General features: G+C 30.1%; 2 protein-coding genes across 3 annotated transcripts; one reads left to right on the forward strand and one right to left on the reverse strand.

Annotated features, from left to right (window-relative positions):
• Positions 1 to 15,135: 15,135 nt before the first annotated feature.
• On the forward strand, positions 15,136 to 19,968 carry LOC115721713 (uncharacterized). Of its 2 annotated transcripts, XR_004012655.2 has the most exons (9): positions 15,136 to 15,499; positions 15,798 to 15,844; positions 16,571 to 16,727; positions 16,870 to 17,053; positions 18,309 to 18,438; positions 18,906 to 19,082; positions 19,158 to 19,337; positions 19,494 to 19,584; positions 19,833 to 19,968. XR_004012655.2 is itself a non-coding variant. In XM_030650783.2 (8 exons), the coding sequence occupies exons 1-7, from the start codon at positions 15,307 to 15,309 to the stop codon at positions 19,314 to 19,316; spliced, it is 1,047 nt and encodes a 348-aa protein (XP_030506643.2). In that variant the 5' UTR covers positions 15,136 to 15,306; the 3' UTR covers positions 19,317 to 19,337; positions 19,494 to 19,718. The 2 variants fall into 2 exon arrangements, 1 of the variants encoding a protein (XP_030506643.2); XM_030650783.2 differs by lacking the exon at positions 19,833 to 19,968 and having other exon boundaries at positions 19,494 to 19,718.
• A 2,024-nt stretch (positions 19,969 to 21,992) lies between these two features.
• Positions 21,993 to 26,058, reverse strand: LOC115721924 (uncharacterized). The gene is made up of 6 exons (XM_030651030.2): positions 25,322 to 26,058; positions 25,149 to 25,225; positions 24,980 to 25,016; positions 24,272 to 24,542; positions 23,776 to 24,073; positions 21,993 to 22,547 (listed from the first exon to the last, which is right to left on the reverse strand). The coding sequence occupies exons 1-6, from the start codon at positions 25,446 to 25,448 to the stop codon at positions 22,206 to 22,208; spliced, it is 1,152 nt and encodes a 383-aa protein (XP_030506890.2). The 5' UTR covers positions 25,449 to 26,058; the 3' UTR covers positions 21,993 to 22,205.
• Positions 26,059 to 26,762: the final 704 nt, after the last annotated feature.

Genomic DNA, 26,762 nt, shown 5'->3' on the forward strand with positions numbered 1-26,762 from the left:
ATCTTTCTTCACGATCTTCCTCACTATGATTGAGGTATCACTTGATGTGTGTGGGCACTACTCAAATCACTAAGGATTTCGAAATTCTAAGGAAGAAGAGAGAGAGCGGTCAGCTAAAGATAGGGAGAGAGAAGGCTCAGTTTTTCTGAATAGAAAAAGTCAGAAGAAAAGTGTGTAATTTTCCTGAAGCCTTCACTATCTATTTATAGCATTCCACTAGGGTTTGATTTGAATTATATGGCATTAAAATAATGAAAATATCAGTTTAAATTTCCTACAAAAGTGGCAGGCCCTAGGCTAGGTGGACTGGGCCTTGATTTTTGCAATTTTGCAATTTTACCACTTTTTTGTATCTGATTTTCTCAAAAATGCCAATTTCCTAATTCAATCATTTAAATGCCAATTCTAACTATTTAATAACTATAAATAATTATTAAATAATATTGTCATTTATCATATTTATTAATTGAACCATACAAAGTATCATAATTAACAAATATGCCCCTATAAACTCTTTCTTTACAATTTCGCCCTTACTTAGTGAAAAATTCACAAATAGACATAGTCTAATTTGAGAATTATAATTGATTAATCAAAACCAATTACATGAGTCTTACAAGCAATATTATCTCAACTAGTGGGGGGACCATGGGTCTATATAACCGAGCTTCCAATAAGTAGATCAAGAATTTAACACTAAAATTCACTAACTTATTAATTCTTCGTTGAATCCACGCATAGAACTTAGAATTGCACTCTCAGTATATAGAATGCTCTATATGTTCCACCATATAGACACATCATTAGTTATCCATTGTTATAATCCTAATGTGATCAATGATCCTCTATATGAATGATCTACACTGTAAAGGGATTAAATTACCGTTACACCCTACAATGTATTTATTCCTTAAAACACTTGACCCCGTATAAATGATATTTCAGCTTATGTGAAATGAGTACTCCACCATTTATGTTCGTTTGGTCAAGCTCGAAGGAGATCATCCTTTGCTTACTATTCGCCAGATAGAAGCTATAGATTCCATGTTTATGATAGCGCTCCCACTCAATTGCACTACCGTGTTCCCAAAATGTACGTATCACCCTGACCTAAAAGTAGGCTTAACTAACAAATCAAAGAACACGAATAGCCTTTCAAGATTGAGCCTAATCATATCAGGATTAAGATCATTTGATCTAGGATCAACTAGGCGATATTGACTTGAATAGATTTTACGGTAAGTTTAATTAAATCTAAGTCAAAGTTCAATATCGGTCCCTTCCGATGCATACTCCATGCATCCAACCTGAGCTTTACTTTAACCAATGTTCTGGAAAGAACATAGTATTTCTCCAAATACAAGTAAACTCTTGTTGTAGATTATCATATCAGTAAAACCCTATGTCTGATAAATCTAGGAAACTTTATTCACATAGTCATGTTTACTTTCCAATGTGTTGACGACACAATAAACAGGATCAAGTATGTGAAAAGGGTTTCAGATGAATTTATACATTATGTACATATAATCATGAAATAAATCATGTGAACCATGCAACATTAAATGTTATTTCTGATCTATATTAATAAACAAATCTGATTATATTGAAATGAGTTTTATTTAGGGCATAAAACCCAACAAACTCCCACTTGCACTAATATAAAACAAAAAGTGCGTTTCAAATAATCTCAACACCTTGATATGCAAATCAAGTGTAGTAGTAGTAAACTCCTCGTAATAGGATCTGAAAGGTTGAATTAACCACAACCTTTTCTCCACCATTACTCTTCCTTTAATCACAAAATCATTGATAATGTGAAATTCCTCTCTATATGTCTACTCTCTTGGGATACTGGATTCTATACCTTTGGCAACTACTTTTGGTTAATCAGGAAATTAACACTAGTAGTTTAAGGCAATTTGGAATGGTGCCAAAGATGTATAGAACTTTCCTTAGACTGAATAAGTAACTTTCCTGCAGCTTTAACATTCAGTCTCTCTCTGGTAGACTTAGAGAATTCAGATAGGTTTTTACACTTCTCCAAAATCACTATTCCACCCCCAGAGTAACCACCATCTTATCAGAAAGATTTACTAGCACATAGGCAAATTTCGAAATCTGATATGGTGTAGTCTAAGAGTTTTAAACACACCCTTATAGACTAACATATAGTTCCTCTTCTTAATCTTAAAATTTACTTGATTGTCTTCCAATGTTCTTCTCCTGGATTAATCGGATACCTACTCATTACTCCCACTCAACAGCAGATGTCTGGTCTAAGGCATACAAAAGCATATCTAAGACCTCTCACTGTTGATATAAGAAATTCTTTCATGGCTTTATCTTTTCTGGAATAGTTAAGACTTTTCCTTAGATAAATAAAATCTATACCTAAGAAGTTGTGAAGCTTCTATAGATTGCCATTAGAAAGAAAATGCTTCAGCATTTTACTAAAGTAAGTTGCTTGCATTAGAGTAAGTAATTACTAGGTATACCATAAGCCATAGGTTTAGATAAACTCAAACCTATAATGCTAGGAACAGGAAGTTTGTTAAGTCCATAGAATAGACTTATTAACTAAAATTTCCTTTTATGTCCTTGTAATAGAAAACTTTAGGTTACTCCATGTGAATGGATTAAACCATAGTTCTATTGGCTTTCTTCTTAGTTTCTTATCTTGACAATCCATTACTTGTTTAAACTCACAATGGATTTTAATCACTAGTGTCTCCCAAGTCATAAGAAGGTGAGTTCCTAGAAACTCTCCCACTACGACAAGGCACCGTGAATTATGTCTAAGAAAACTAAATGGTATTGATCTCTTCGGTTGTGACAAGACAACAGAGGCAGTGGGATCATCATATGTTATATAAGATGATAGAACACTTTTGGAATCAAGAATTAAATATCTCCTTTATTTGCTACTTGTTTTCAGACTTAGTCATTATCTTAGAAAAGTAGTATTTGTTTGAACAAAAACTTTCTTATCTATTGACAATGGGATGGTCCACCCCTAATCACTTAGAATAGCTAACAAACCATGGTTAATGGTTCTAGCTTTTCTTAAGATTTTGATTAGGTCATCCATGAATCTAGTAATGATTTACATTAAGTATACAACCATTACATCATTCTGAAATTGTATTACCATAGAAGGAATTAGGCAACGACTAGTAACTAATCATCAACATGCAACTCGAAATTTCTGGGGAGGTAAGTTTGGATATAATTCAAAAATCAATGTAATGATCTTTGAACTGCATAACTACTAACTATTTCTCCACCCCTATCAGTTCGCAAGATCTTTAACCACATACCTTAATGGTGTTTAACCATTGCTAGAAATTGATGAAATTTTTCAAACATTTCAAATTTCTTTGCATAAGGTATAATCTAGAGTTATCGTTTTAAGAATACAACGAAAAACTCATATCCACCCCTGAATGTACATCCATCTGCGAATGAGATGAACTACTTTCAGTGGATATAGGCATATTAACTCTTTGCAGAGATTGATCTTGTCAAAACCACTATGAACAAGATACAAATGCCATAGATTAAAAAAAATGTGGTAGTGTCTTTGGATGATATAGGTTTAGTTACATCAAAGAGTTCTTAGAATACTTCAAGTGGATCCTGGTCACAGAATACCTAACTCACATTCCATACAGTTTTAATCCATTAATAAAAGATGGATATTAAACACTTGAGAAAGTGTAACTGTATTGTATTCTGGAATTAGAAATTTAAGAAAATTTCTATTTGGAATCTAAAATTAAAGTCAAAGACTTAAATTTATACCAAATATAATGAGTAATTCTATCTTGGACCAAAGACTACTAATACAAACTCTAAGTCAGATTTGCCCATACAACTAGGAGATTTCTAAGATTGAGGATTTATATCAATTGGGAATAGAATTTCGGGATTATAATCATATGCGTCATATAAAATGACATGAAATGATTTATAGACCATTCATCCAATGATATGTTTTGAAAGCTAATTCGAAATGAATAAGCTAAGAGGAATTAGGATAATTTCGTTTAAAATAAGAATCCAACGATGCTTCGATTAGCGAAAGTCAAAGTAATCTTATTTATATAATCTTCTTGTTTCATATCGTAAAAATACTAGTCTAAGGTGTCATCAATTGATGAACAGCTAGATGTCGCATGTACAATATTTATCTTTCGAAATCTAACACTATTATGTATGTCTAATGGTGAAAATCCACTAGGGATTTATCTCATTAGATAAACAAGCCAAGTTAGACCAACAATGAAGATTCGAAATTAAACTACAACTTAATAACAGAAAATAACATGGTTCAATATAAATTCATACACAATTCAGAAATTATAAGCATATAGCAAGTAGGAATGACAAGTGAAAATACTAAAACTTACAATCCTAAATAATTTCCAAGGTTTTCAACAACCGATACAGTGTCCCGGTAGGCGAGAGTCAAAGCATCATTTATTGAATAGAGTTGTCAGCTCATCTAAAATAGAAACCATTCTAGCAACCTTTTATTCGATCAAAATAAGAATCCAACGTTGTCCCGGTAGGCGAGAGTCAAGGTTATTCTCATTTTATGAGCTTCTACCATTGTTTCATGTTTCATAAGTTTATCTCTAAGTAGTCACCGTAGGGGAGAGTCTAATAGAGACGAAAACTTACAAAACACTTATCAAATGAAATCTTACGGTGTTAAATGCGTTCAACGAATAACCATCCATAGGGGGACGAAGTCTAGCGTCTCGAGGTTATATTGAAAACATTTAACTTTTATAAGACCAACAATGGAGATCGAATATCTTAATAATAATCAAGCTCATTATTTAAAGTGAGTTGTATTTTCTTTGATTCTTTTTATTTATTCTATTTATTTTAAATATATATTTATTTAATTAAAATTTCCAATTTAGAATGAAAAATTCTAAATATAAATTTTAATTTAATATTTATAAATTTTACTTAGATGGATATGAAATAATATGAATTATTTCCATCTTAGTAATAATTTCCAATAAATATTTAGAAAAATATTCAATTTAAGTTGTTACAAAATTAATTTAAATTAATTTACAACTCAAATTTAATTTTCTATAAATATATATTGCATTTCGAAAAATTAAAGTATATAAGAATACAATTTTCGAAAAGTGCATATTAAAATAAAAAAAAATAAATCCTGGAAAAATTATTCTAATTTAATGTTGGCCCAAAATTAATTAATAAAATTAATTTACAACAAAAAATATAATTTTCCTATTTAATTAAATATATAAGAAAAATTTCAAATATTTAAGTATGATGATGAAAATCAACTTAAATATTAATTTTCTATTTAATTAAATACACTAGAAAAATACTTCAAGCAAAAATATAATCTATCTAGATTTTTCTTTGACTAATTAATTCAATTTCTAATAATATACTTTAATTTAATTTATTTTAAATTAATCAATAAATGAAAAAATCATTGATTTAAGTTGATCCAAGAATTAATTAAAATAAATAATTAATTTACAACTTAATCTATTTTTCAAGATAAAATTCGAAATTCTAGCATTTAAGAAATGCAATTTCGAAAATTGATTAATAAAATAAAAAATAAATATATTTTGAAAATTATTTAAATTTAGTTGAAAAATTAAATTTCAACTAAAAATAATTTTCTTTTTAATTAAATGTCATGAAAAAGAAATATTTAAGTATGATGATTAAATCAACTTAGATATTTTATTTTCAAATTAATTAAATGTATTTAATTCAAGAAATAAATAATTAAGTGTAGAGAAGGCTTCATTATTAATCTCTAGTTTAATACTAGGAAAAATATACTTAAAATAAATTGTACCAAAATTAATTATATAAATAATTAATTTCACAATTTATAATATTTTCCTATTTAATATTAGAAATAATAAGTAGTCTAGAAATAACTATCTAGAAAATATCTTATTTGACTAAGTATCTTTTCCACAAAATTTGAAAAAATATCTAATTTAAGTCGTATTAGAAAAAATCTAGAACCTAAATATTTTTCAAATTTAAATTTAATTAAATATCAAAAATTAAGTTGTAACCACTTAATTTGAAAATATTCCATTTTAAGTTAATATTCGAAAAGATATTAACTTAAAAAATATCTAAAGAATCTTAATAACCAATGCCTAAAATTCCTCAACTTAATTTTGAAATTTGAAATTCAAAAGATATTCAGATTTAAGTTGGTTAGTTGAAGATAACTAAATATCAACTTAAATAGGAATATTTAATGAAAAATTTAAATTAAGTTCCAGACAGAATCTAGATGGTTATAATTCTATATTTAATTAAATACAAGAAAATACATATAGTTTAGCTTAGAATATAAAATTCCTTAAACTATATTTTTCTTAAATTAATTTCAAAATAAATGAAATTAATTATGTTGCTAATCAATTTTATTAGGTTAAACTAGTTTAATTAACCTAGTACAGTCATTCAAATCGAGCAAATGGGCCTTCACAATTGGGGTGGTTTGTGTGAGGGGAGTCTTGGGTTCAAGATATCGTACCCACTTCTATGGCTCCCAACTCTCACACAAGGCCCAAAAGAGAGGAATTTAACCTTAAAATGAACAACCGTTATTAATTGAATAAGCCCAAAACTAAATGGGCCTAAATAAAATCTATCAATGACTATGACATTTTATTTAGCAACATTAACCTATATGCATCTATAATAAAATTAAACACATAGGCTCACACAGGCACACTTTGGATGGGTCCTATCATGTTGCTAGGTCATACACGATGAAAGAAGATTGTAAATATACTGTTACAAATTATTATCTTGACCAAGTGGAGCCATCGGATCATTAGATGCGGCAAAAAGTAACCATGGCTATTTGCAATCAAGTAATAATAGGTTTTAAAAACTTACACATAAGCTAAAACACATACTCCTGCAACAAGGTTAGCTGGATAGTTGGATGTAGGATTTATTTAATTTTAAATAAATATTTAATTTCGAAAATAATTAATTAAATAAAAAAAATAAAAAATTTCGAAAATTTTTAAAAAATTTAAAAAAATTCGAAATTTAAAAAAAATTTTAAAATTAAACCTACAATTTTTGAAAAATTAGGTTTCAACCAACCTAAATATCATTTCAAAAATTTGCTAACTACTTTTAAATTTTAAATGTTATTTTATAAATAAAAATTAAATAAAAAATTAGAAAAGATAAATAAATATCTTTTTCAAATTTTTAAATGTAATTTAAATAAATAAAATAACAAAATTTAAAAAATTAGCAAAATATCTTATATCTATTTAAAATTACATGATTATAAATATCTTATTTTAAATTTAAATATGGTCAAAATATCTAAAAAGATTTAATTAAAAAATCTTAAAAGATAAGATATTTTTAAAATATCTTAAAAGATATTATAAATATCTTTAAAAGATATTATAAATATCTTAAAATATCTGACCTTAAATTTAAAAAAAAAAAAATATAATCAAATTTAAAAATAAGATAGATTTTTAAGCAAAAAGATAAATACTAATTCTATTCAAATTCAAATTACACTAATATCTTGAATTAAATTAAAAAAATTTAAATTAATTCAAAATGATAATTAGAATTGAATTAGGAATAGTAATAGTATATATACAAAACCATACAAAAAATTGGAAGTTAATTCCATGAAAAAGTATGAAAAATTGAAGAAAAAAGAAAAAATTCGAAACTGTACGGACAGTTCTGCGATCGCAGGAAAATATCGATTTTGTCAAATCTTCAAAAAATCATAACTAATTCAAATAAAATCCAAATTGAGTTCTGTAAAAGGCTAACTTGCTTAATTTTTTCCATACTATCCAATAAAAATAATGCCAGAACCGAAATAACAATTGTTTTTCACGAAAATTTCACAATCATCAATCAATCATCAAATAACACTCAATACAACATGATACCATCCAAAGAACATACAAACAATCGTTTTAAAGTCCAAATTACATGTAAGTAAATCAATTACCATGGCTCTGATACCAGTTGTTGGAAATTATTTTACCAGGATCTTAGATCTACTCACAAGTATGTTTATTAACATCCTAAATATGAACTTTCTAAAACGATAAAATAAACACATATAAAGTTTAAGAAACCTTACATTGGGTGCAGCGGAATATAATGACTCCTTCCGTTCAGATATCTAGCCCTTGATTCCTTTCTGTAGCAGAGCATTATCAATATCTGAACCTGGATCTCTTTCTCTGAATCTTTGATGCTGAATCTCCTTTGCTGATGATCTTTCTTCACGATCTTCCTCACTATGATTGAGGTATCACTTGATGTGTGTGGGCACTACTCAAATCACTAAGGATTTCGAAATTCTAAGGAAGAAGAGAGAGAGCGGTCAGCTAAAGATAGGGAGAGAGAAGGCTCAGTTTTTCTGAATAGAAAAAGTCAGAAGAAAAGTGTGTAATTTTCCTGAAGCCTTCACTATCTATTTATAGCATTCCACTAGGGTTTGATTTGAATTATATGGCATTAAAATAATGAAAATATCAGTTTAAATTTCCTACAAAAGTGGCAGGCCCTAGGCTAGGTGGACTGGGCCTTGATTTTTGCAATTTTGCAATTTTACCACTTTTTTGTATCTGATTTTCTCAAAAATGCCAATTTCCTAATTCAATCATTTAAATGCCAATTCTAACTATTTAATAACTATAAATAATTATTAAATAATATTGTCATTTATCATATTTATTAATTGAACCATACAAAGTATCATAATTAACAAATATGCCCCTATAAACTCTTTCTTTACAATTTCGCCCTTATTAGTGAAAAATTCACAAATAGACATAGTCTAATTTGAGAATTATAATTGATTAATCAAAACCAATTACATGAGTCTTACAAGCAATATTATCTCAACTAGTGGGGGGACCATGGGTCTATATAACCGAGCTTCCAATAAGTAGATCAAGAATTTAACACTAAAATTCACTAACTTATTAATTCTTCGTTGAATCCACGCATAGAACTTAGAATTGCACTCTCAGTATATAGAATGCTCTATATGTTCCACCATATAGACACATCATTAGTTATCCATTGTTATAATCCTAATGTGATCAATGATCCTCTATATGAATGATCTACACTGTAAAGGGATTAAATTACCGTTACACCCTACAATGTATTTATTCCTTAAAACACTTGACCCCGTATAAATGATATTTCAGCTTATGTGAAATGAGTACTCCACCATTTATGTTCGTTTGGTCAAGCTCGAAGGAGATCATCCTTTGCTTACTATTCGCCAGATAGAAGCTATAGATTCCATGTTTATGATAGCGCTCCCACTCAATTGCACTACCGTGTTCCCAAAATGTACGTATCACCCTGACCTAAAAGTAGGCTTAACTAACAAATCAAAGAACACGAATAGCCTTTCAAGATTGAGCCTAATCATATCTGGATTAAGATCATTTGATCTAGGATCAACTAGGCGATATTGACTTGAATAGATTTTACGGTAAGTTTAATTAAATCTAAGTCAAAGTTCAATATCGGTCCCTTCCGATGCATACTCCATGCATCCAACCTGAGCTTTACTTTAACCAATGTTCTGGAAAGAACATAGTATTTCTCCAAATACAAGTAAACTCTTGTTGTAGATTATCATATCAGTAAAACCCTATGTCTGATAAATCTAGGAAACTTTATTCACATAGTCATGTTTACTTTCCAATGTGTTGACGACACAATAAACAGGATCAAGTATGTGAAAAGGGTTTCAGATGAATTTATACATTATGTACATATAATCATGAAATAAATCATGTGAACCATGCAACATTAAATGTTATTTCTAATCTATATTAATAAACAAATCTGATTATATTGAAATGAGTTTTATTTAGGGCATAAAACCCAACAAGTGCTTCATCCCGATATTTTTTCGAAACTTCAAAAAATCATAACTAATTCAAATTAAATCGAAATTGAGTTCTGTAAAAAAGTAAATTGCTTAATTTTTTCCATACTATCCAATAAAAATAATTCCAGAAACAGAATTTCAATTATTTTTCACGAAAATTCACAAACATCAATCAATCATCATATAACACACAACACAACATGAAACCATCCAAATCACAAACAAATCGTTTTAAAGTCCAAATTTCTTGCAAGAAAATCAATAACCATGGCTCTAATACCAGTTGTTGGAATTTATTTTACCAAGATCTTAGATCTACTCACAAGTATGTTGTTTAACACCCTAAATATGAACTTTCTAAAACGATAAATAAACACATATAAAGTTAAGAAAACCTTACATTGGTTGCAGCGGAATAATGTCTCCTTCCACTCAGATCTCTAACCCTTGTATCCTTTCTGTCGCAGAGTATTATCAAGATCTGAGCCCGAATGTCCTTCTCTTTGTGTGTGATCCTTCACAGTCTTCCAATCTATGATTGAGGTACCACTTGCTGTGTGTGGGCACTACTCTATCACTGAGGGTTTCGAAATTTATGAAGAGAAAAAGAGAGAGGGTTGGTTCGGCTATAGAGAGAGAGGGAAGGCTCAGTTTTCTGAAAAAATAATTTTCTGAAAGAAAAGGTTATTAAAAACTTATGATTTGACTGAGCCATCACTTTCTATTTATAGGCAACTACTAGGTTTAGGTTAGTAATTATTTGGCATTAAAATAATGAAAATATCAATTGAAAAAAGCTATCCAAGTGGCCGGCCATAGGTGTTAATGGGCCTTACTTGGATTTTGCAGTTTTCACAATTTTTATTTCTATTTTCTCAAAAACGCCAATTTTCTAATTCTAACCTTTTAAATGCCAAAACTAATTATTTAATAACTAAAATAGATTATTAAATAATATTGTCATTTAATTTAATTATTAATTAGACATATAAAGTCTATTAATTAATAAATAAACCTAGAATCTCTTTTCTTTACAATTTCACCCCTGCTTAGTGAAAATTCACAAATTAGACATAGTCTAACTTTAGAATTATAATTGATTAATCACAAATCAATTATTGAGTCTTACAAGCAGTATAGTCTCAACTAGAATGGGGACCATGGATCTATATGCTGAGCTTCCAATAAGTGAACCGAATTTACTAAGTAAATCCCTACTTATTAATTCTTCGTTGAATCCACTCTTAGAACTTAGAATTGCACTCTCAGAATTATATAGAGCATATTATATGTTCCACGATATAGATATGCTATCTCATTTAACCATTGTTATAATCTTATTGTGATCAAAGATCCTCTATATAGATGATTTACATCGAGATGGGATAATTTTACCGTTCTCACCCCTCAACATATTTTGCCCCTTAAAACACTTAGCTACCTGTAAATGATGTTTAGTGATCTAAGAATTAGTCACTTAAATAAGAGCTCATCCATTTACTTCTATTTAGCTAAGCTCGAAGGGAATCATCACTTGACTTCTATACACCAGTGGAAGCTATAGATTCCATATTTATGTTCAGCACTCCCACTAAATCATACTATCATGTTCCCAAAATATACGTATCACCCTGACCCAAAAGTAGGCTTAACTAATAAATCAAAGAACATGAATAGTAATCCTGAGTTGAGCCTAAGCATATCAGGATTTAGATTCTTTTAATCTTAAGATCAACTACTGATATTGACTTGGAAAGATATGACTGTAAGTTTATAATATCTTAACTAAGTTGCAATATCGGTCCAGTCCAATGTATACTCCATACATTCGAAACTAGTATACTTTACTAATGTCCTGGAAAGAACATAACACTTACTCCAAGTGTAAGTACACATCATCGCTAATTATCACATTAGTGTAAATCCAAAACACTGATGAAACAGTGTAATGCCCGTATTTTAAAATAATAAACTCGAAAATTAATTTTTAATAATTTATATATTAATAACCATATGGATCGGGATCCCGAGTATCAAAATACAAGTTAAAAGTACTTTACTACTATGCACATATATTTTTTTTTAAAAGTTTAGCGGACAAGCATCCTCAAAATACAGACTCCAAAATACTAAGAAATCGAAACCCTCCAGGTTGCACTGCCGCGATATGTACAATCATGCCGAGTTCTGCCTCACTGTTCCTCTAGCTTTGCTTTTCCTTTACCTACACAAGGTAGCAAACTGATGAGTCAACAGACTCAGTAAGATATGCAAGAAATATATAAAAGTAATGCAATGTCAGCTTAATGATTAAGCTGCCCTGAGCTTAACAACGAAGCTCACCAAATGGTTAAGAACGTTCTTAAGGGAAGTACGACTACTATACCAAATGCACTAAAGTACCAAAATCTGTACTTGTGTTGGTAGAGCCCTAACTGTACTCCTGGGAATTACTAAGTGTTGTACCACGAACACGACGTACCCTTGGTACTCGTGTTGGTAACACCGTAACCGCAATTATAAACAACACTATACTAACACTCTATAAATCACATTTAAACTAGTGCTAGTAGTGCAATATGTAAACAAGCATATAGTCTTATATATATTCTCACGCTATCTTACCTCGTTCCGTGCTCAAGTGTGTCGGTCAGCCTGAGTGGAAGTGCAGCTTGACGTTTTACAGGGCCCTAAACCATAATGTTCAAAATCTGATGAGAGACTCGCTAAAACACTTATCGGGGATTTAAAATAGAAACTAAGCTTAACCCTATCGATAAATAGGATGCCAATACCCTAAATTACTTGAAAATGGGAAAAACTAGGGCTCGGGAAAAAGCCCCAACCGGCAGGCCGGTTCCCAACCAGAACCCCAGTTCCTGGGTACCAACCGGTCGACCGGTTGCACGAGGCTTCTCAGAACCGGTCGACCGGTTCTAAGCTGGGAACAACAATTTGATCCCCTTCAATTCAAACCAAGCCCAAACTCTTCAAAACTTTCCAGAACACCTGCCTATACCTTAATAAATTCAAACCAAGCAATAAAACACCATAATCAACTCAAAACTTAAAAACACCATTGGAGACTCAAGATGAACATTCAAACCTCCAATCTTGCATAAATCATACAACACCTACCATTAAAGCTTAGAACAATCATTAGAAACCTAAACTAGATTTAACAATCGCAAATAAACAATCCTCAACACCACAGTACCAAAAACCCAACCCTTGCATCAAAACTAATAAAAACAAACAAAGAAATTAAAGGGAAAGAAAGCTAGGGTGAAATACCTTGAGTTGAAGCTTCACAAATCAACTAGAATTACACAAAATTGCTTTGGAAAGAATTGGATTCTCAGCTGGTTCCTTGGGGTTCGAAAGAGAGGGAGAGGAAGACTTAGAAATTTCTAGGTTGCTTTTTGTCTAATTTTTCTTTTTCTTGATTTTATCTTATCCTTTATATTAAATAAAATTAAACATAATATTTTACTAAAAAGATATATATTCAGCCCCCAAAAGCCACTAAAATCCAAATAATAAAAAAAACAAGGAAAGACCTATTTACCCCTAACTAAATTAAAAATAAATATTAACTACCAAGGGTAAACTAGTCATTTCCAAATCCCGAAAATTCCAATACCGCTAAAACCTAACAATGATACTTCGATAACATACTATACAATATAAACTACGACTCTCTAAAGGCCCAACGTCGCTTTCCACAGCTTCCGAACACAATCACAGAAATTGGGTAATTAGACATAAAATAGCATAACAACATATATGATACATTAAATATATTCCAAAATATGCATTTCATAATTATTAATTAATCTCATACATAAACCTTAATTATTTAATAATACAAGGTATTTATCATATGCGCTCTTTACAAAAAGGGACTTAGTCTTTTGATTCATATTATCACAATCACATTCCATTGTGTTGACGATACTGTAATTGTGAATAAACATATGATCTGGACTTAACTGATTTTGTGTGTAAATGTAATAAACATATTAAACCATTAACATGTAAAATTCATGCAAACATAAATCACTTCAAATTTCTTATATTGATAACTAATCAGATTGTAAAGGGTTTTATTTAGGGCACAAAACCCAACAGGTGGAGACTTGAAGAAAGCTCAAGACCGATATGCAAAGGAAGCCAAAGAGAAACCACTGACCAACGTGAACAACTTGAGTGATAGACCAACAAAGTTGTTCAAAAAGGAGAGTGATGATGTCACTTTTATGGAAAGTAATGCAAGATGGGTACAACACCCCCACAAAGATGAATTAGTTTTAGTCGCAAACATTGGAGGTGATAATGTACATCGCGTTCTCATGAATAATGGTAGTTCCATCAACCTTTTGAATCTGTAGGCATTTAAGTAGATGGGACTACACGAGAAAGATTTGAAGCCGATAACCTTGAGCATGTACATGTTCACTGGAGATACAATTGAGTTGAAAGGAATGATCAGGTTGCCTATAACGCTTGGTGAAGCACCTGTAACAACGAAGTCTATGGCGAACTTCGCAGTGATTGATCAATATTCAGCGTACAACGCGGTGATTGGTTTCCCAATCTTAAAGGAAATGAAGATTGTGACGTCAATCTACTACCTCACGATGAAGTTCTCTACACCCGTAGGTGTAGGATCAGTGAATGGGGTCCAATCCGACTCACAAGAATGTTACAAATGAGTCTAAATTGGTGTAATCATTGGAGATGGTCTTAAAAATTGTGTAAAATTTGGTGCATACCAATTTAATGTAAAATTTAGTATATTCTTAAAGTGAAATTATGTGAAAGATTTCACACTAATTTAGTGAGATAGTGCACCATTAAAGACACTCTAATTCTTATGAATTTTGAAAGGGAACAAGGTTAAAGTTTAATAATTATTAAGTGTAATACAAACACATTAATTATTCACACGCGAATAATATGAGACAAAATACACACAAATTTTCCAAGTTGGTTTTCAGTTTTTTTTTTTTTTTTTTTTTTTTTTTTTTTAAACTTCAAATTAGTCTCTAATGTTGTCAAATATTTATATATAAAGAGGTACCAATTTATCAAAATAAAATTTGGAGGATTAATTAATCAAAATATGTATAGTTTAAGGAGTAGAAAGAAAATAAAATGAAATAATAAAAGACTTTCTTTTGAAGAAAGGGTTTAAGTGGTTTCATCTTCAAGGGTTTTGATTTGAAGTTCTCAAACACTCTCATTTTGATAATCACAGTCCAACGGAAGCAAGGCAACTGCTTCTTCAATCTTCAATCTTCTTCAATCCTCAATCTTCAACCTTTAATCTTCAATCTCCATTCTTCATGGCTGACGAAACAAAGGAAACACAGCCCGCAAAAAACGAAACTGAGACTAAGGATTTGAGCTCCAATCCCTCAACTTTGAAGCCATGGGAGCAGCACGGAGGAGTCATAAACTTACCTCGTTTCGACTATAACGCTCCTTCTTCTCTTCTTCAATACTCTCATACTGGCTTCCTCATCACCTGCACTATCAGTCAGTGTTTTTCTTTCTCATGTAATTATTCAAATTATGATTAATTGGGAACTGGGATTTGCTTGAAATCTGTTGAAGTTGAACTAATCTCAACTGGGTCTGTAGAATCAAGAAGTAGTATTTTACTATTGGGACTGTGAAATTCTAGCTTATAAGTTGTGTTCAATGTAATTCGTTGTTGAAAATGGTTTGATGCAAAAATTTGAATCTGTTTTTTTATTTTGGTTCTATGATTTACATGCTGAGTTTTTTTATATTCAAGTTATAAACTTTTTAATTTTTTCTTGGTTTTTGGTAGAGAGGGAGAAAAGCGCAACGAAAGAAGCAATGTCTATCCTTGGGAAGGTTAGTTTTTCATTCAGAACACTATTTGTGTTAGTTTCTCTTTATTGAATTCTGTATCTTCTGAAACTAAGGCTACATTTGGTTGAAAAGATAAGAATAGGAATGAGAATAGAAATGAAAATTGAAATAAATTTAATATGCATATAAAAGTAGATATAAAAATTTAAAAATTTCATCTTGCTTTAGAATGGCCTTTCCACAAAAATAGTGGAAAAAATCATTCTATTGGAATGACATTCTAGTGCTTCAACATGCAACCAAACAAAAGAATGTAATGAAATTTGATTCTTTTTCACTCCATTACTACCAACCAAATGCACCCTAAGTGGCTATTAACTTTGCTAAGAGGAAAATGGTTTATGCTCTCTCATTTTTCACACCCTATTGTAATTTAGACTACGAAAACCAGTTCTTAATTTTAAGTCTTGTTATAGTTTTTGCTGCAATCACATTCCTCTTGGGTCTATAATACTCTATATATTTATAGCCCTTATTCATCTCTGGGATGGATGGTGTTATGTTTTTGTGTAAGAAAGGACATTCCCATTTGAACACTCATAAATCTATTAGTTGAACTTGTCGATGAAAATGCATTCTAATTCTTTCTTATTTTTTTGAAAAGATATATTGTATGTTCATAAAGGTCTCAACTGCATAAAAAGTTGATTTGCTATATTTCTGCTATTAATATGTTTGGCCTTCTGTTTCTATATTTATATGTTGCAGTATTTTACTGGTAGCAGTAATAAAAATTCCAATAGCTCCGCGTCTGATGAAGCTTCTAATTCTAAGAAAAGGAAAACATGTGCAGAGGAACTAGATAATGAACATGTCAATGATGAGGAAAACAAAGATGCGATTAATCTTTCCGAGGACAAATCTGGTAATTTCTGGCAGATAGTACATGAATTTTGTTGGGGCTTGGATCAGATGCCTTCCAAGTTTTAGCATTTAACTCTTTTTTTTTTCTTTTTCTTTTTCTTTCCAATTCTGTAAAATACCTAATGTGTCTCTTACAATTAAAGGTGGCTCTGTGTTATCCACAAAGAATGATACAATTGAAGAGAGCAATCATGTTCTTTCACTAGTTAAGCTGACAGGGAGCGGTTTGCTTCTATTTACCTTCACCAAAGGCACTTCTTTTGATCCTGTACAAATTGTGTCTAATATTATTGAGTCTCGGGAATATGCAAGCTCTAGTTCACCCGAGTAAGTAGTGAGTCTTTTTAGTTTTCTTTTCACGTGTTTTCAATTGTAACTCATGATCTATATGGAGGTCACATATTTCCTCCATTTCAGTAGCATGTCTTCTCTCATAATAAAATTTCATTACAAAAGAATTAAAATGCTTGGATGTCATGTTAAAATTTATAGAGTAAACGAATTTCGGGGAAAATAAATAAAATCATGTTAGATCGCATATGTGTAGAATTTAGTAAATAATGGGGGTGTATGAGTCACTTTGATGAGAGAGGGCTGTGATCGAGCATGAATGGGTTAGTATAGTATGAGGGTACAAGGAGAGCATGAAGGGAATTTATATAAGTGGGCCTCGGCTCTTGGAGAGTACTGGGTCTCTTGAATACCCAGCTGTTCTGTTTTCTTTATCGTTTTATCATCTAATGTCAAACATCAGATCTGCCTGTTGCCATCTAGTCTCAATTTTCTCAATAATTTGGCCTGTTCTCTCTGATATTAAGTGAAGTCACTGGTTGATCAACAACTACTTGTAGGCTATTTCATGAACTTTACCAAATATCGGTGTGATAATATTAGAAAGAAAAAACAACATTATGCTGTATAATATATAAGATGTAGGCTCTTTAGTTTTAGTGATGTTAACTCATAAAAGGGAACTATTGTTTTCATGTAATGTAATGTTGACGATGTAATTTTATTGCAATGATGGTGAGATTTCAGCACTTGACAAGCTCAGTGTAGTGTATGTGATAATTCAATGTATTGTAGATGTAATGTTTGTGACGTTGTTTTGATTCCCTATTCACACACAAAAAAGTGGTTTTGGTGAAGTTTGTTCATATGCATGCTTTCTCAACCCTAATATAGGAGAAATATAGGCAATGTATATAAGATTCAAGGACTAAGGGTGCAGTTTAGGCTTTGAGAGCAAGATTTCAGTTTGACAATATTGAAATGTTATCATAATGACTTAGGATTGAAAAGCTTACTAAGTTTGCAGATGCATCGTAGGAATGTTAGAAGAAAGAAATTGTGAGAAACCCAATAAGTTTTCATCTTATATGACTGATGGTATCAGGTTTGTTTGTCAATGTCAATAAACATTCTCTTAGCATCTCCAAATGGGTACTTGTATGAGAATGCAAATGAAAACTTCAAGAGCATCAAACTCCTAGTCAACTTTTCGACAGTTCTTCAGAAGCTTTTCATTTCTGTTTCATCTTTCATTGACAACCCTCTAAGGATTGTATTTAACATGGTTCAGGTGGTGCCGTCGCATATTTCCTATCCAAGCTACTTGTAGTTTGAATGAGAAGGAACTACATACACTTGTATCAAAGCTTGTTCTTGATTTCGTGAGCGATAAACAAAAGAAATTGGCAAAGCCTTTAAAGGTAGAAATTTCAGTGCATTAATTTAGATAAATTGAATATGCATATGGTTATGGTACTTGCTAGAGTGAGAAGTATAAGTCATCATGTGTAGGTCATGTATTCGCCTCTCTGTTGTAACTCTTTTGTTTATGCTGTGTGCTTTATTTGCCTACTTTGCTGTGCTAGCCTATCTTTCCGGGCTTAAACTTAGTTTCATGTCTGATATCTTAGAAATTCATACTTGTCTTAATGTCTTGCAAAAATTCTCTAGTGTCCAACCAATTTTTCATTCGGTTTATTTATTCTTGAAAGTTGTTTCAGCATCCTGGTCATATCGTAAGTTTTGTCATGAAACTTAACAAATTATGAATGGTACAATTCAAACTGAGATCTGAACACGAAACCTTTCCCACCCTCACAGAAAAACAGATATTCATGCTGTGTTTCTTTATTTCACTTAATATCAATTCATTATCTCTATCTCGTAGTTTGCAGTTGGATTCAACAGAAGAGGAACTGAAGAGGCAGAGATGAAGGTTCCGAAAGATACTTCAAATATCTCAACCGGGTCTAACTTGTTGGATCGTAACAACTGCTTTTCAGTAGTGGCTGCTGCAGTTAAAGAAGTTGTGCCAGATTCAGTAGTGGATCTTCGGTCTCCAGAGGTGAAAACTTAATATATATTTATGGTTATTAGTTTTGTGCTTGCTTATACTGACTTGCAATGCCCAAATACACAGCTTTCTGTACTTGTGGAACTACTTCCCCTCTCTAGGGTACCGAACGGATCATTAGTCGTTGCTGTATCAGTTCTCCCACAAAATCTAGTCAGCACAAAACCACGGCTGTGTATAAAGGCTCTGGTTTCAAATGTCAAACCAAAGGGTGCAAAGCATTAAGCATGAGATTGTTGTGTTCAAGTTAAGTAATGTGTTAAATATGTTATTCCCTATATCCAATGTGTTTTAGGACATTATTCAAACTAGTTGAATTTGGTTTAAGATTTTTTTGTCTTTTCTTTATTTCCAGTCATATCCCAGTCTACTAATCATGTTGTTTGTTCTGTACTCTTTCAGTAGGCATAGCCATAGGACCCTGGTAAATTATCTCCCTTTCAAGTTGGAATGGTCGGTGCTCGGTTAATTTTTCGGCTAGAGCCATGGATAGGTTATCTTTCTGCCTAGCTCCTTGTTGTAGAATAATTCTGATTTGTAATATTCTTTACTTCTTCAAAACCTCTGTGTTTTGAAGTTTTAAGTTTAAACAATGAAATCAAATCAGAGATATTTTTGCCTTACAAATTATTGTGTCGAAAATTGCAAAATTCGTTCTTATTGCTTTAGTTTTTTGTTGCCAAAATTAGGATACTGAGAAAACCAAAAACCAATTAGGAATATGATTTTTACCCAAACTAGAACAATCATAAAGGGATATAGATTAGTTGTTCATACTCAATAAATAATTTGTTTGGTTAAAAATTGTCTATTTTTTTTTAAAAAATGTATAGTCTTTTAACCTGTACAACATTATTTAATTTTTAATGATTTTGGTTATTGCTTGCAAAAACATAAAATAAAAGGACTTCAAATAATGATAGATGAAAAAAATTGAAGTATTTGGCATTCAAAATTAACAACCATTATTGGTTTCAGATTAAGAAATTACTCAATATTCAAATCGAGTTTAAGAACTGAGGCCGGGCCTGTAATTTGTGTCCCAAGGTCCAAGTTGAAGTCAAAATTTAAAATATTAATTAAAAAATTGTAAAAATAATTTTTATTTTATTTTTAAAATTTTAATTTTTAATTAAAAATTAAAAATATTTTTTTAGATTTCTACTTTTCTTAATTAAAAAATATTACAAAAGCATCACTATAAAAATTATACAAATTTTTGTGTATATTATTTAGATTGGAGAGTGGTAGTAGTGATGAGTGAATTAAATTAGGTCTCCTATCCATACAAATTATGGGATGAAGATGGGACTTACTATGCCATTTACTGAATTAGCAGGCCTATTCTTACATCTCTATATATAGCTATATGTGTTCATAATTAACTTCATCTATTTTGAAACCAAAAAAAAAAAATCACAACAATAAATCTCATAACTCAAATTTCAACTAACAATATAACCACAACTTTAAATATTGCTAGGGAATTTTATTAATATCACTGTCTTCGATATATAATATATATATTTGATGAAGTTTTTTTTTTTAATATTTGTATTAATTTTGGAGATCTTTTCCCGATTCTGGATTTGATTTTTTTTATTATTATTATCAAAAAATGTTCAAGTATATATAGCTGTAATAAGAGAAAACAAAAAAAGTAATATTTTTTTTTGAAATGCAAGAAAAGAAGTAATTTGAAAACAAGTAATTAGAAAAGATACCAATAAAAGAAATTCAGTGTCCCTAGTCGAATATTGTAACACTGAACTGAACCTATACACTCGACAACATGAAGACTTTTAGTCATTTGATTTGTAAAAGTATATATAGGTGTGTCTATATAGCTTAGCTATATATATACATGGATGTATATTACTTTCCTGCTTCAGTATCATATTATTCCAATCCAACTATAAGTAGTGTTTAGGGTTCCACAGCTATATAATAACTTGACAGCTTTTTGTTTTCTTTATGTTAAATGTTGTTATATAATATTCTACATTGGAAAGACAAATAATTAATCCATACTATTGTGTTCTGGCCAATCCAGCTTCCAAATTATATTGGTCTTTTTACATGTATGAGATTTATGAACAAGAATGCATATATTAAAATGGTCTTTTGATCAAGCATTATTTTTTCAGATCAAAATCATTAAAAGGATATAATAGAGAGAGAAAGAGAAAAACAACTGTAATTATGAGAAAAAATCACTGTAAATTGTGGAAAAAAAAAATTGAGCTAAGTACTTAATAAATTATAAATTTTAAAATATTGTGAGTTGTTAAAATTCTACAAACAATAATGTTATATAATCTAAATCATTATAATCATAAATATATAAAAAAATTATATTATATAAAAATTTTATTTTTTATTTATTTTTAATTATAATTTTTTAATATTATAAGTTTATATGTATTTAATAAAAATAATTTATAATATTTTTAAATTATATTTTTATGACTTAAAAAATGTAGTTTATAAAAAAATTTATAAGTTGATAATAAAAGTATAAATATATATGCTGTATTATTTATCGATGAATATTTCTTATGAGCAAATTTAATTATCCACGAATATTGATTAATAATTAAGGGATTATCATGACAACATGATCTAGGCACCCTAGCTAACATAATTAAATCAATATTTTCAGTTTAAATTCAGTGAACATATTGATTAATTATTAAAATACAAAAAAGCATATAATAAGATAAAAAGATAAAAATTGAGACCAATAATGTTTCTTCAAGTAATTAATGAATATGCATGCATGCATTTTAAGTTGGATTCGGGAAAAGCTATTGTTAAATTTCTTGTATATAAAAATAATAAATCTATATACTATTTTTAAGTCTATAGAAACATATAATATACTAACTCAGACAAACACTAAGGCTCAATTAATTTGTGAATTTAGATATATATAGGACATAACTCCGAAACTAATTAACTAATTAATTAAAAGAAACAAAAAGGATTGAACTAATTAAATCTAGATGTAGTGATATTATAGATGACAGACTATTTATATATGTGGCCTAATTAAAACATGAAGATTTTACAAATATGATCATCAACCACTGTTAATTAATTAATTAACTAATATTAATTGCCACAAAGAGCAATAGAAAGATCCAAATTAAGACGATTGTGTTTGGCCGAAGATGAGCTAGAGCAGTCTTTGTAAGCAGACATAGTGTTGTTGTTGTTGGTAGTAGTAGTGGTGTTGTAAGATGACGTTATCGCCTCGCTAATCTCGCTCATCGAAGAAGCGTTGCTCTTGTTCGACGAGAGATGGTGGCGGTGGTGGTGCAACGGGAGTGAAAGTGACAACCCAAAGCCTCTGGCCTCGGGGTCACGATCCACCTGCAATGCCGTTGTCATTGTCGTTTTCTCTTCTTTACACGGTCGTTTTGGTTCATAACTTCGATCCACTAGCTTGTTAGCCTACAAAAATATATAACAAGTTTATTTTATATTTTTTAATTTAATAAGTATATAAAAAATTACATAAATACAAATGCAAATTCGAAGAGAATTGCTACTTTGCTCTTTGCCCAACACACCATACGATGGTATATATATAACCTTATAATTAATTCCAAATAATTTTTTTATTGTGACTAAAAATATTTTTTGACAATAAATTATATTGTAGCTAAAAGTTAATGATTTTTATAGTGTTTGCTCGTATCTTAAATAATATTTATTTAATGAAAACATGTGAAATAGGCATCTATATAATGACATAAAAGTACGTATGGACTACCAAAATGGACGCTGGATTTGTTAGAAAAGAAGGAAAAAATGGGTATTGGTATGGGCGGGGCCCAGTAAATATAATTGAATTTACGTACTAAGCTAAGAGCTACTACTGCAAAGTCTACAAAAGAGAAAAATCGTTCAAATTTGTCTCTAACCAAAGACTATTCATCCAATTACGTACTATTTGGTAAGAGAGAGAGAGAGAGACTCATAAATTAAAGGGACTTGTGTGAAATTCCAATTTGGCCAGCCATGTATAAATAAAGGATATATATATATATATAGAGAGAGAAGGTTATTACAGGTCCCCTACAAGAGTGTATAGTAAGTGTAATAACAAGTGAAGGACCACAAAGAATATAATGAAAAGGTTTTCAGAGAATCAACTGTGCAAGCAAGCCAACCATTTTCTAGGAATGTAGTATACTATAGTATTAATATTTGTTTGTAGAGAAATATTGCTAAACCCAAGAAAAAATTATAACATTAAAAAGAAAGAAAAAAAAACACTAGAAGAAGAAAAATAGTCAGTCACATAGGATTATTACCCATTATTATTAGTACATATTTTTACACTACTATAGTCTTATTAACACGTTTAATGAATCTTGTAAAGTTTTCTCTTTTAAGTGAATAATAATAAAAAGTAAAATCAAAATCAAAAGGGAATTTGATGAATAATTGAGAACAATAATAACTTAACGCCAAAGATACACATTATACTTCATTATTGTCACAATTCACAAGATCGACCATTTATTTATATATATATATATATAAACATATGTACTCATTTTTCACCATATATATAAATGGTCAGATTAAAACTAGGAAAACCCAAAAATCCATTTGAAGACAAAAACATGTATATGTATATATGTATGTATAATAAGGAAAAAAAAAGTTGTACCTTAAAGAAATCAGATTCTTGGACTGCATATTTGAAAGGATTGAGGTTGTAAAGACTGTGTGGCAGTGAGAAAGGTGGTGAGGAATGAGTCTCTTTTATTATTCCCTTAAACAACTGCTGCTGAGGCTGATGAGGCTGAAGCTGAGGTTGATGATGATGATGATCATGACAACCCAAACCCAAACCCAACAACTTACTATTATAATCATCAAAATAGTACGGATTCCTCACTCTCTCATTACTTGTTGATGATATTATTCTCTTCCTGTTACATTGCACCCTTGAAGAACTTCTTGCTCTATTTATAAATAAAAGAAAATAAAAATCAAAACCAAAAAGTACTAAAATAATAAAATAAGTAAAAAGGAATATGGACTTTTTTCATATCACTTTTTTGTTTTTTTCTAGCATATATTAAAAAGGGAAATCTTGAAAAGGAGAAGAAAATTAAAAACAAAAAAAGTAAAAGATGAAGTTTTTTCTTTTCTTTTTTTACCTTTTTGAAGGGAGAGAAGTGTAAATGGAGTGATTAGAATCTGATTCTCTAATGCGTTTGGAAGATGAGTTTAAAAAACCCACATTGTTGTTTATTAGTTGATCATCTTCATCATCATCATATTCAAATTCATATTGATTATCTTCATCTTCATCATCATCATCAACAACATCATTTTCATCATGATGATCTATTATTATTCTACGGTTGTGTTCATATTCCTCGTTGAAATTTTGTCTTGATCTTTGAAAATGGTTGGAACTAGTTCTGTCTGAATATATACCCCAAAACAAAACAAAAAAACAATCAGAATATAATACAAAATTTGGTAGTAAAAATAGAAGAAAAAACATTTAAGAAACTAATTAATAATAATAATAAATAAATAATAAAGATGGATGTGACTGAGGATGTGGTTTTCATCATAATAATGCTAATATTAGAAGATTTGAATAGAGATATTTGATCTTTTTCTCTCACCCAATTTTGGCATAGTGTAAATATTATTTCAAAAATGAACCAATAATAATAAATAAATGAAGCCAAGTTTATATATGCAAAGATGGGAAAGGTCATACGATTTAAATTTTTAGCTTTGCAGCACCTTAATGGAAAGTACATATATATAATAGGTATATCCAGTCTATATATATAGATGTATGTATCATATAGCTCTCTAGGTCTTTATAAGAAAATTATATATATTACCTTGTTTAACCAGATCGCCTCTCATGCTTCTATACATCTGATTTAAACAAAAGAAGAAAAACCCCAAAAATAAAAATATGATTAAAGAAAGCGAACAAAGACAAAAAGAGTAAAAATCAATTATAATTATTAAATATTTTTACGAAAATTAAAAGAGAAATGGATGAACCTGGAGATGGCTTTTGACATGTGAAATGGTGAGTCCTTTAACATCCATTAATTGAAGAACAAGCTTTGGTGTGGCCTCTACACAAATTAAAATTAATTAGAATATAATCAAATTACAGTAATTGAATAATATATATCTTGTATATTATAACATATATATGTATATGAACTAACTTTTATGGCCACCAAGTCTTTCAATTGCATGAACAAAACAGTGATGAAGCTCAGGAGTCCATCTCAGACGAGGCACCTTCGATCTTATATACTGTCTTACAGCACCACTTCTTCCACAACTACTCATATTTTTTTTTCTTACCTTCTCTCCCCAAACAGAAAATGAAAAAAGAAAATACTCTTTCTCTAATTGAAATGGGTTTTTCTTACCCACTAACTACTGGTTCAACGATCTCCTCTTTAAGTATAAATAAACAATATCTTCACAAAACACCAAGGTGGGTTGAAAAAATTTATTGGGAACACAGTCTGAAAAGTTCAGGTATAGTATATAACTATATATATATATAGCTATAGGTAGGCAGCAGTGAATGAAGAGTAAGAAGAAAGAGTTTTTTAAAGAACAAAAAGAATAAGAAGAAGAAGAAGAATTTTAAAGCAGAGATAAAGAGGAGAGAGAAAGGGAAGATTTTAGAGAGAGAAAAGATCACGAGAAAAGGAAAAGACGAAGGTGTGAGGCTCTGTAAATTCCTAAGGACTCTGATAATACCTGCTCTCTTTTTTTTTTCCTTTAAATACATTAACACACACCCTCTGCTATTCCCACTGCCAAACAGAAAAAATATATATTTATTTTCTGATATATATGTATAGATATATCTCTGTAAATCATTACCTCTATACGCTATACTACAACTGCTTCGCTTTGACCTTTGTTTCTTTTTTTCTCTGTGTTTATAAATTGAATTGTGATATAATAATATATACGCCAACGTCGTCATGATCACAAAAAGGCCACCATCAATAATAATAATAATAATAATAATAATAATATTAGGGAAGAAAGGAATGAAAAGACAAGTTTAGCCTTGATGAAGGGAATAGAATAGAGGGTAGTCCACCAGGCCTAGGGATCGGGTACATTGCCTGCCTAATGGTCCCTTATTTAATGTTTGTTTGGCCTCACTGTATAACAAAATTCCTACAACAATATCTGCATCTAATTTTTTAAAAAAATATCACTATAACATATTTAATTTTATTGACTAACACCCATTGTGTAAAATAAAAAATTAAAATTAGCACTTATATAAATGTGGAGCATTGTTATTAGGTGACACATTCCGATAGTGATCCGATAGTCACTTAATGTAATTTTTTTCCATGTACAAAAACATTAAAAAAAATGGGTAGTATCGGGACATTATCGGGTCACCATCAGTGTTGATGAGAAAATTAGAAAAGAAGAGAAGAAAGAAAGGTATAATGGCTATGAATATAAAATATACTTATTTTTTTTATATTTTTGTAAGTTTGTGTTCAAAATTTTAATATACCCCAAATGTATGTATATAAACTCAAATTTTGCCGATTGATACATTACCTTTTAGCATTTCTTATCTATGTGTGTATACTACTATACTCTATCCTCTAACTATTT

Source organism: Cannabis sativa, chromosome 9 (genome assembly GCF_029168945.1).
Source record: "Cannabis sativa cultivar Pink pepper isolate KNU-18-1 chromosome 9, ASM2916894v1, whole genome shotgun sequence".
In the NCBI taxonomy this organism is placed as follows: Eukaryota; Viridiplantae; Streptophyta; class Magnoliopsida; order Rosales; family Cannabaceae; genus Cannabis; species Cannabis sativa.